This window comes from Lathyrus oleraceus, chromosome 6 (assembly GCF_024323335.1).
Source record: "Lathyrus oleraceus cultivar Zhongwan6 chromosome 6, CAAS_Psat_ZW6_1.0, whole genome shotgun sequence".
Taxonomy (NCBI): Eukaryota; Viridiplantae; Streptophyta; class Magnoliopsida; order Fabales; family Fabaceae; genus Lathyrus; species Lathyrus oleraceus.
Window position 1 is genome coordinate 141500118 of NC_066584.1, and position 12011 is coordinate 141512128.

A 12011-nucleotide genomic window follows, 5' to 3' on the forward strand; every position below is an offset into this window, starting at 1 on the left:
TTTCGTGACTCCCCCCTACCTGAGCGACTCGCCCCTAACTGCGGAACTCACTTCTAACTACGGAACTCCCCCCCCCCCCCAGGTTTATTTAGTGTCTCAAGAATAAATAAATCATTGCTTACATTAAGTGTAATCGAACGCTACCATCAATTGACCGATGCTTGATATCCTTCAGCTGACGTACAAACCACATACGTAACACCTGACAATGACTTTGTGACTCACCCTTACCTGAGCGACTCATCCCTAACTGCGGAACTCACTTGTAACTACGAAACTTGACAATGACTTTGTGACTCACCCCTACCTGAGCGACTCGCCCCTAACTACGGAACTCACTTCTAACTACGGAACTCCCCCCCCCCCCCCAGGTTTATTTAGTGTCTCAAGAATAAATAAATCATTGCTTACATTAAGTGTAATCGAACGCTACCATCAATTGACCGATGCTTGATATCCTTCAGCTGACGTACAAACCACATACGTAACACATGACAATGACTTTGTGACTCACCCTTACCTGAGCGACTCATCCCTAACTACGGAACTCACTTCTAACTACGAAACTTGACAATGATTTCGTGACTCACCCCTACCTGAGCGACTCGCCCCTAACTGCGGAACTCACTTCTAACTACGGAACTCCCCCCCCCCCCCCCCCCCCAGGTTTATTTAGTGTCTCAAGAATAAATAAATCATTGCTTACATTAAGTGTAATCGAACGCTACCATCAATTGACCGATGCTTGATATCCTTCAGCTGACGTACAAACCACATATGTAACACCTGACAATGACTTTGTGACTCACCCTTACCTGAGCGACTCATCCCTAACTGCGGAACTCACTTGTAACTACGAAACTTGACAATGACTTTGTGACTCACCCCTACCTGAGCGACTCGCCCCTAACTGCGGAACTCACTTCTAACTACGGAACTCCCCCCCCCCCCAGGTTTATTTAGTGTCTCAAGAATAAATAAATCATTGCTTACATTAAGTGTAATCGAACGCTACCATCAATTGACCGATGCTTGATATCCTTCAGCTGACGTACAAACCACATATGTAACACCTGACAATGACTTTGTGACTCACCCTTACCTGAGCGACTCATCCCTAACTGCGGAACTCACTTGTAACTACGAAACTTGACAATGACTTTGTGACTCACCCCTACCTGAGCGACTCGCCCCTAACTGCGGAACTCACTTCTAACTACGGAACTCCCCCCCCCCCCCCCCCCAGGTTTATTTAGTGTCTCAAGAATAAACAAATCATTGCTTACATTAAGTGTAATCGAACGCTACCATCAATTGACCGATGCTTGATATCCTTCAGCTGACGTACAAACCACATACGTAACACCTGACAATGACTTTGTGACTCACCCTTACCTGAGCGACTCATCCCTAACTGCGGAACTCACTTCTAACTACGAAACTTGACAATGACTTTGTGACTCACCCCACCTGAGCGACTCGCCCCTAACTGCGGAACTCACTTCTAACTACGGAACTCCTCCTCCCCCCCCCCCCCCCCAACTAAGGGACTTGCCCCTAACTGCAGGACTCACCCATGATTGAGGGACTCACCCCTAACTAAGGGAGTCACTCAAAAGGAATGAAATGTTACAAAACTGCGTGGAAGATGAGTTTAATCACTTTGCCCATTACAAGTCACCGTGTTTGAGGGATTGCGTAGTGATATATTTATGAAAAACCTATATATGGAGATGCAGGGACTCCCATACTACGTGCACGTCTCCTCACTAAATAGCTCATCCTGATAGGAAAGCGAGGGTAGTGACATGTATACAACTCATACCCACGTGTGGAGAAAGTCATGGTCACGATTTCCTGAGAAGTAGGCATTCAACGAATTTCATGATCAAGGTTGGACTATTGCTACTTCTTAAGAGCCACAAATTCAGATCTACGAACCTCTACAACCTGTACTGCCTAGAGTTGCTACACACTAGCAAGTATACAATGTATTAAGGAAGTCTTACTTTTAAACACTTTGTCTAAAGTTATCTACACTATCTATAAAAATAATGAACGTGTGAAGACATCACTAAATGGGGAAAGCCTGCACGCGACTATTAACACTGATCTCCTAATACACTTTATTTTTTAGATTATAGTTTTTTTCCTTCTCCTTTTTCTTTATTTTATTATTGTAAAAAAACTAGTTATTTTCCTTTTTCAAGTTTATAACATGAAACATCGAAATAGTATTAGTTAAGAAAAAGACATATTTAATGATAAGTATAATAATTTTGTTATATAGAAATATTAAGCTAGGAGGAGAGAATGATTGACACCTAATTGCAAAGGCAATGATAACAACACTTTCATTGAATTTTTGTTCTTGATAATTTGAAACTATCCTAATTTAGTGTATACTAGGGGGAATCATCAGCATTAGGTGGAAAAACAAAAAGATAGTGTTATCAACTTTCAAGTATTCCTATGCCCATATATATGACTATTTTATGTACCCAAAATACATTCAAAATAGACCCCAAAAAAAGACAAGGACCCCAAAAAAAAAGTAATTTTTCCATTAATGGCCCACTAGTTTTATATATTGAGAGAATTTCATCACATGGCAACTTCTGATTCGGGCACGTAATTTAGTCTTTCTTCCCACACCAACTTGGATACAACTTCATCTTGCTCAGGTACATGTTCCTGCTTCACAAAACATTAGATTCATCATTATGACCCACTTGGTTTAATTAAATAAAATGATCATCATTATTAGTACTAACTTTTAAAGCAAGAAAGTTGTTAATAAAAAAGTGACGAAAGAAGAAGAAGAATTGAACACTGACCTCTAATCCCTTCACTAATTCCTTGGCTGTGGATGCTGACACGATAATGCGACGTGCCTTTGGTGATATAAAGCCTTCATCAACGGCCTTGTCAATGAAACATAACAATGAATTGTAAAATCCATCCACATTCAATAGCCCCACCTGCACCATCAAATATTTTACATTCAAACACTAATGTCACAATCATATCACTAAATTCATATTCATCGGTTCGGGTCGATTATTATAAAATATTATGCCAAAACAGAACAAACACTCCCGATTTTAAAGCATTTTCGATGTTAGACTATTTTGACCCGTCCGAAACATCTTAATCATTGACTAACAACTTTATTTGTTGCGTGGTACCATTAATTAGTACTAATTTTATTACGTGACATATCTTTCTCCCATTCAAATGGAGAACCATCCTATATCAAATAATGTAACGTGACAACGATTAACTAAACAAATAACCTAAAGTAGTGTCTTCTCTCATGTGAATTGAAATTAAGTACCCCACATGTTTCGGTTTAATTATATATACGAACCTTCCTAGAGTTATATGTTTCATGCTCAAAACTAAAACATCCATAATTAGTTAATTAATTAATAATTAACAAACAATTAACCAAAAATAATAAATAAGTACGTATGTCATGCATCATAGATAGGAGGCAAAATTGGTTAAGGCAAGTGCTGTCCAAATAATTTATAATTAATTAAATGGAATTTGACTTGGTCGTATTTTATAAAGTTGCAGGAATTCGATTCCAGAGAGTTCACAAGAGGCAACAACAAGTGAAGCTTGTTAATTTGAATAATTAATTATAAAAAAAGCTAAATAGTTTAGATTAAGATACTTTATTATTCTCTTCCCACCTTTGAGGCATGTCTCTAGTTACTTAATGTACTATATTGTGTGTCTATTATAACTTTGGTCAACTTAATTAGTTTCAAATTTAATTAATGTAATTAATAATAACGGCATCATATAATTTGTCTAATGAAAATAAGTTCTTACTGGTTTGCTGTGTATCCCAAGTTGAGCCCATGTAATAATTTCCAGCAATTCTTCAAGGGTTCCATATCCACCTGATTTTCAAAATAACAATTTTCTAAACATCACATTCACAATATCATGCCTTATGCCTTATTCTTTTGCATAAGAAAATAATAATTATAAACCTTCAAAAAATCCACCGCAAGTGAATACACTTTATATGAACCTCTCCGAAGACACTAATATAAAAGAATAGATATATTTTATAAGAATATAAGAACCTCTTTCGATCCTATAGATGGACTTTATCATTTTTAATAAAATAATATTATTAAAAATGATAAGATTCTGACAGGACCGAAAGGAATTAATATTATTGGACAATGTGGCTAGATGTTATACCAGGGAGAGCAATGAAGGCATCAGCTTGCCTAGCCATCTCAGCTTTCCTTTGATGCATATCAGAAACAGCTCTCACTTCTCCAATAGGGTCACCAGTAATCTACATTAAATTTCCACCATATAATTATTAACACATTTCATAAGCCATTTTTACATTTTATTTAACTAATTTGATTAATATAAGCCTAATAAGAACTACAAAGAGACATGTTAACATAATGGTTAAATTTAATTTACCTCTCTTGGCATGAGACTTCTTGGGATAACACTGCATAAACAAGTCCATAATAATGTACATCATTAGTCAAACATTACAAAACAACAACATTTTTATAATAGATAATGATTGTGATTTAACATAATGATCTTAAATTTAAACAAATGTTAAGACATGTAAGATTCATGTAAGTGAAAAGCAGTCTCTTTCTGTGTAAAAAAAAACTCAAAAGGCATTCACCTTTTATCTATTGTCCTCAAAAAGCTTCTAACCATAAGTAAAAGTTAGACAGAATCACTTTTAATTTCACCTCTTTTGATAAACTCAAAAATGTACCAAAAAGCCATACTAACCACATTACAGAATAAATTTATATCCTATTAAACACACAAAAATCTCCATCCTACATTTATTTAAATAAAAGATTTTATATATTATTTATTCAATGAATCTGAATAGCAAAATATTGACATAGAAAATATAAAAACAAACTAACCCAAGAACATGGCGGCCACCATCATGAACTGCCTGAGAAACAAGACCCATCAGCCCTACACTTCCACCTCCATACACCAAATCAATTCTTTTCTCAACCTTCACACATAGAAAACACAAACACAAATCACACGTGTCATTATAGTAATCATGACATAAACAAAACCAAAATTTAAAAAATAAATAAATAAACATTAATTAATTAATTATATTGATTGATACAGATTGATATAGATTGATTGAAATAGTGGAGTGGTCAATAATAAAATGAAATAAAAATTAGTAATGTAAAAGAATTAATTAAAAAAAAAATAGGCTATTGGGAAAAAAATCATGGAAGATTGTGAGCATGCTTTAGTGCAATCATACAAAATTTTGCACGTTCATTTTCCTAGAAAAGTGCAGAAAGCATTTCTTGAATTTTTATTATTTTTCATCATTTGAAAAAAATATTTAAAATTATTATTATATTCTGTTGGATTATAGGAGAAAGAAAAACTGAGATCATGCAAGAAGTCTGATCAACTAACAGACAGATTCCAGCTAGCAATTTTCATTACTCTCTTTCATACCAAAAAACAACAATCTTCTCATTCCTCAACAATCTTAACCTAGATTTGAAACTGCATAAAATTTAATTCCATCCAAATTTTTAAAAAAAAAATGCGCAACAAGAGATGAATGAGAAAATGAACATGATCAAAAATAGAAGAAAAAAAGAACGCAGAATCTAACAACGTTTAAAGAAGAAAGAAGAAAAGATGAACATATTTATTTATATACCAGTTCTTTTCCAAGTTCAACAGCAGCTTCTTGGTAAGTAGGTTTGTTTCCTGAACTGCTACCACAGTAGACACAAATTCTTTTGAACTTTGATTTGGTTTCTTCCATGATAGAGAAAAGAAGAGAGGATTCAGAGTTTGCAGAGAGATAAGAGAAAAGAGAATTTTGATTTGTTTTATTTGTAAAGGTGTTTATGTGTGTATTTATAACGTTGTGAGTAACCATTTTTTTTGCCAATTATACCTTTTTTAAAACGTTGTGAGTTGTGAGTAATTTTTTTTTTTATTTCTTTGTCTTTTCTCATTTAAAGAGAGCGGCATGTATCAGCTTTAATAAATTTCCACACTTTTTACATTTTAATTCTTTATTAAGTTTTTGTTATTTTATTTTAGTAGTATTCTGTTTTAAAATGACACCTTACTTTGTTATTTATATCAAAGACATCTCACTGCATATATGCGGATTTGTGAGATGCGGTCATTAATTCATTTTTAACGAAATTTCAGTTATTAAATTTATAGATTCAATAGAATATTCTCATTTTTTTTATATGAATTAAATAAATATAGTTTAATTTTTAAGAGATAAAATTAAGAGAGATTTTTATAAAATAATTATTTATTAATGATGTTAAAAAAACAATATATATATATATATATATATATATATATATATATATATATATATATATATATATATATATATATATATATATATATATATATATATATCAAACAGTATAATAGTCAAACAAAAAATCATAAAATCTTCATTAAATTACCTTTATTATCTATTGATTTGATTCTCACCAACATAAATGGAATATAATATTGTAGGACTATTACATTAAAACGATTCTCACCAACATAAATGGAATATAATATTTTAGGACTATTACATTAAAACAAATAATTCTACCATTAAAAATGAAATTTCTTTTAATGAGTTAAGTTGGACAAATATTTATTAATATATATATATATATATATATATATATATATATATATATATATATATATATATATATATATATATATATATATATATATTTAATTAAATTATTACAGGTTTTTTTAATCTAAAATTGTATATTTTAAAGTTTTAAGAGAACGAAATTTTAACCGTAGTTGATAATATTCTTTTGGCTAAAGTTAACATGTGCTCCAAGAACATAAGTTAATGACTTATTTATAGAAATATTTTTTTGAAAAGCGTGTATTTAATTTTTTGAAATTTAAATAATTATTTTATTCCATACAAATTTTTTAATTGTAGTATTTTTAACTTAGGCCTTAAGGGCACAAGTTAATTATACCTTAAGGACACAGGTTAGCAAGACCCTATTTTTTAACTAAATTTTAAAAGTTATGAACTTTTTATAATATCTGACATGTAAAAAGATTTTGGATTCAAATAATGACAAAAAATTTACACTAAAGTTTCTAATTCAAATTTTAATGTTGGCATCAAACTCGTCAATTGAATTTAAAATTAAATTTAAATTAATTGTTTACTTGGTTAATAGTAATTTAATATGATCTACTCACGTTTTAAAATGATTGATTCATTTAAAATAAAATAATGTCTTAAAATAAATAATTTATTTTATTTTATAATATAAATTAGTTTATTTTTTAAATTCTACCCTTTAATTATTATTATTTTCATCACTTCCAGTACTTAATAATAAAAATATAATTTTCTAATTTCCTCTTTAATCAGGGAAAGAGTAATAATCATTCTTTGAACTTTATCACAAATAACTAATTTGATAGGATTTCTAAACATAGTGTATAGTTGGATCATGATTCTTCATCGATTCTAAATTTTTTTTCTCAAAATGAATCATAAACACTTTAAAAATTATTTATAAAATTGTTTGATAATATAAATTTATACACTATGAATATATTAAATTTTATTAAGTTTTTAATTTTTTCTTTCTTTTTATGAATAAAGTCTATATAAGTTGGTTATTTAGCATATAAAAAAGTCTTTGATTTTAGAAATGTGGTTATTTGGCGTGTATCAATTTTTCGGAGTCTTTTATTACGTAGTTTTAGGGACGTGGATTTCTTCTGAACCATAATTAACAAACCCCTCAACATTATGATTGTTTCTTCGTTGTCAATATGGGTTGATAATGGTGGTGTGCTTATTATTTACCTATGGATTTGTAGGTGGTGGTTGAGCCTGTGACGGTTATCTCAAGAGTACCATGCCTTCATCAATGATCATCTTTGTCACTTGTCTCCTTTCTTTTGGAAGAACTTCATCCATCTTGGACAAGGTTGATTGTTTTCTTTCTTGGGTGATTACTTAAGCATTTTTTGATGTATCATTTGTTGAGTCATCAATTTGGGAGTCAACATTAAAGCTAGCGAAAATATACCCAAACGCACGGCACGTTCGAACATACAGAGTCGCCATCGAACTTTATTTATTCTCAAAGAAAAGGGAAAACATCGATAAAACCCGAGGGAAAGAGATAATTCGGTAAGAAAGTCGATTATGAAAGGGGAATGTATTAGCACCCATATCATCTGTTGTACTCAATGGGAACCGTTTTGATTGTTCTTCCTCAGATGGGTGTGATATCTAAAGGTTACTCGCAAAAGATAAAGGGAAAAGAAAACAAAAAGATAAAGTAATCGATGAGGATTAGGGGTTCATGCCTACGTATCCTTATAGTGCAATAAGGAATTCAGAGCTCCAAAGTTCATAGAACTAATGGTGGGAGGTGAAAATGTATGGTCTGAACCAAAGGATAATGTGGTTTGACTCCAAAAATGGATGAAATTTGAACCCAAAAGGAAAGCTGGCATTAATCAATATGTGGGGAGCTTGAGGCATGTAACCACTATATGGTACGACCGATCTGGCATTAACCAATATGTGGGGAGCCTGAGGCATGTAACCACTATATGGTACGACCGAAAACAAAGAGAATTAAGTGTTTGGTTCCATAGCAAACATCTCTTGATTCACAAACAGACACATGATAGAGGTCAAAGAAATAGTGTATTTGGTTCAAAGATAACAGCATATCACATGAAGTGAGTGAAAGTAGAATGTATGAATGAATGAATCATGGGTATGAATAGAGTGATAGAGAAAAGTAACCAAATTCAAAGAAATGAAGGATTTGGTAAAAGTGACAAAATGATATGATTTTGAACCAAAAGTAAGGGTATCATTGGAATCCACGAGATAAATCGTATTTGCAACCTAAGAGTAAAGGTGGTACAGACTAAGAGGTGGAGGAACATAGGCATCCCCACTATATTATCCTGACCAAAAAATAAGGAATTAAGTGTTTGGTTCCATAGCAAACATCTTTTGGCACAAAGGTGAACAATTTTCCTAAAAGGGTATATATGGAATTTCAAAGAAAAATTGTGTTTGGTTTCAAAGAAATGTAGTATGTCACTGAGGAATGGTTTATGATTGAAGGTAGGTGATATGGATAATGAAAGATATGGATGGCTCCCTAAAGCTGGAGAAAGAGGAATAAATAAGAATGTGTTCGCCAAGGATTCGCATCCTTGTGCCTACGTATTCTCACTGTGCAATGAGAAAGTCAAAGCATTTGTAGTTCACAGAACTACGAAAACAAAGAGAATGATAGATTGAAAGTGATTAAGAGTATAACTTATACCAATAGAATGGTAGCATGGGAAACCATAAAGGCAAATGAACTTTTAGCCAAAGAGTAAAGGAGGTACATACTAAGATGTGGGGGTCATAGACATCACCATTGTATTGTCATAACCACAAAAAAAACAAGGAATTAAGTGTTTGGTTCTATAGCAAACATCTCTTGGTTCATAAAGTGGACAAATGTCCTAAAAGGATAGGTATGGGACCCAAAGGAAATGATATTTGGTACAAGGAACAATATATCACTGTAGGGAGAATAAACAATTTGAAACCAAAGAATGGTATATTGAATCTATAAAGGAAGTAAACTCTGAACCGAAGAGTAAAGGAGGTACAGACTAAGATGTGGAGGAACATAGGCATCCCCATTATACTGTCATAACCAGAAACAAAGAGAATTAAGTGTTTGCTTCCAAAGCAAACATCTCTTGGTTCAAAGGAATGCATTGGTTATTGGCCCAAAAATATGCATGGAATCCAAAGGAATAGGGTATTTGGTTCCAAAAGGATGGTATTGATTGATGAAGAATGAAGAATAGGGTAGAAATAAATAAGGTAACTCGTGGAGAATTTGAATCCTCGTGCCTACGTATTCTCATTGTGCAATGAGAAAGTCAGAGCTTCGTAGTTCGACTCATTACAACCGAAACAAAGACAGCAAGAGACATATGAGGCAAGAGGAAATTATATATGATACTGAAAGATGAACAAAACTTGGCAGTTATTTGATATGAACCATATTAAAGTCTATGAGTAAAGGTGAATACGATGAGCAATTGATTCATTCGTCTCGTACCCAAAGATATTCAAATTTAGTTAATGGAATTCTCTATTCTCATTCATTCTTTACTAATTAAGGCTCGTGGCATGTGATTCTCATCATAACTTTCAAGTTGTTGAAGAAGAACCATTGTTGCCCCTTCTGATGATGAAGACTTTGTCAATCATTTGATTCGAATTGCACTAAAGTTTATGAACAAAGGCGAATACCTTGAGCAACTGAGTCATTCGTCCCGTACCCAAGGATACCCTAGACAAGGATAAGAATGATCCACCCTTATCATTCTTTTTTACTTAAGGCTTATGACATACAACTTGAATCATGATTAATAAGTTGTTGACGGAGACTTCTGGTTGTTGCATTGTTGCTTTGTGAAGGAAGACTTGACAATCATGTAATTTGAATTGTGCTAAAGTCTATGAATAAAGGTGAATACAATGAGCAAATGGATCATTCGTCCTGTACCCAAGGATATCCAGAATGAGTTAATGGAATTCTCCAGTCTCATTCATTTCCTATTTCTTAAGGCTCATGTCACACAATTTTAAATCTTGATTGACAAGCTCTTGAAGAAACACATTTGATATGCTTTGTATAATCCACTAATTGATTTATCTGGCATGCCTTGCATGAAATTCTGAACTTGAGGCCTTGAGATCCACAACATTACAGAAATAGTCTTATCAAGTGATCAAGGAACTTTTGATCACTTGAATAGGCTGTGGGATTATACATCAATTAAAGGATTTAATTAATCAAAATTACTTTTGATCAACTTAAATCAAAGGGTTTGAATTAGGATTAATTATGTACAACCTAGCCTAAAGGTTAAATGAATATGTACAAATCCTAACTAAGGGATCATGCAACATTAAGATCAAATTAATCAACAAACATAAAATATGACATGAAAAATAACTTGATTAAAATGGCTAATTAATCTAAATCAAAGCCCTGATCTAAGGATGCATGAAATCTATGCCTAAACCCTAGGGTAAAAATTTCAAATTTCATGGGAAATCAATTAGGGGATTAAAACTAGAATTAAAATCTAATTAAAATTGATTATTCCAATTACCCCTAATTAAAACAATTAATTCTAATTAAAATTCTAATTTCTAATTAAATTCTAACATGTTAATTAAGTAACTCATAATTATTTATTCCTAATTACCCTAATTAATAAGAATTAACAAGGCAAAAAAATAATTAATCAAAGCCAAAATCAAATAATAAAATGGTAAAAAAAGAAATTAGGGTTTCCCTTGTCACTAGATGAAAAGTCAAGTCACGAGGCACATTAGGACCATATATTCCCTAATTAGGATTTCAATGAGGCATACTCCTCAATCAATGCCTTTGAATGAATCAATATGCTTCACAAGGAAATCTCCAATATATAAGCCCTCCAATAGAGTTTTGATAGCCAAGACAAGGCCCAAAGAACACCCACAAGGTCCCATAACCATATCATCAAGAAATTAGGGTTTGAATGCCCTGAGGGGTACCATGATGAAGTCTTCTTGAATCGACATTCCAAATATCAGGAAAATTAGGGTTTCACTTCCCCTATGATCAGGGGAATAGCCAAGTCATACCTTTAAGGTTTGACCCACACACAAATCCTAGCTATGAAAGTCATATAGCTTTGAATATATAGTGATCAACTATGACGTATATGAATGAAACATGGGTGTATATAGATGATTCCCTAATCAAGGGTTGAGTGTAAAGATGAAAAGAGAAGGGAAAATTTTGGGGTATAACAAACAGGAGGGAGCCTTTACATTCATTGAGGTCTCTCTTTATGAGCAATACACCTTCTGAGAGATACACCACATATTCACCCAA

General features: G+C 32.6%; 1 protein-coding gene across 1 annotated transcript; it reads right to left on the reverse strand.

The window, feature by feature from the left end:
• Positions 1–2317: 2317 nt before the first annotated feature.
• LOC127097467 (cytokinin riboside 5'-monophosphate phosphoribohydrolase LOG7) lies at positions 2318–5920 on the reverse strand. Its single transcript, XM_051035968.1, has 7 exons — positions 5720–5920; positions 4938–5035; positions 4462–4492; positions 4225–4324; positions 3844–3914; positions 2838–2981; positions 2318–2694 (listed from the first exon to the last, which is right to left on the reverse strand). The coding sequence occupies exons 1-7, from the start codon at positions 5825–5827 to the stop codon at positions 2605–2607; spliced, it is 642 nt and encodes a 213-aa protein (XP_050891925.1). The 5' UTR covers positions 5828–5920; the 3' UTR covers positions 2318–2604.
• Between the last annotated feature and the right edge of the window lie 6091 nt (positions 5921–12011).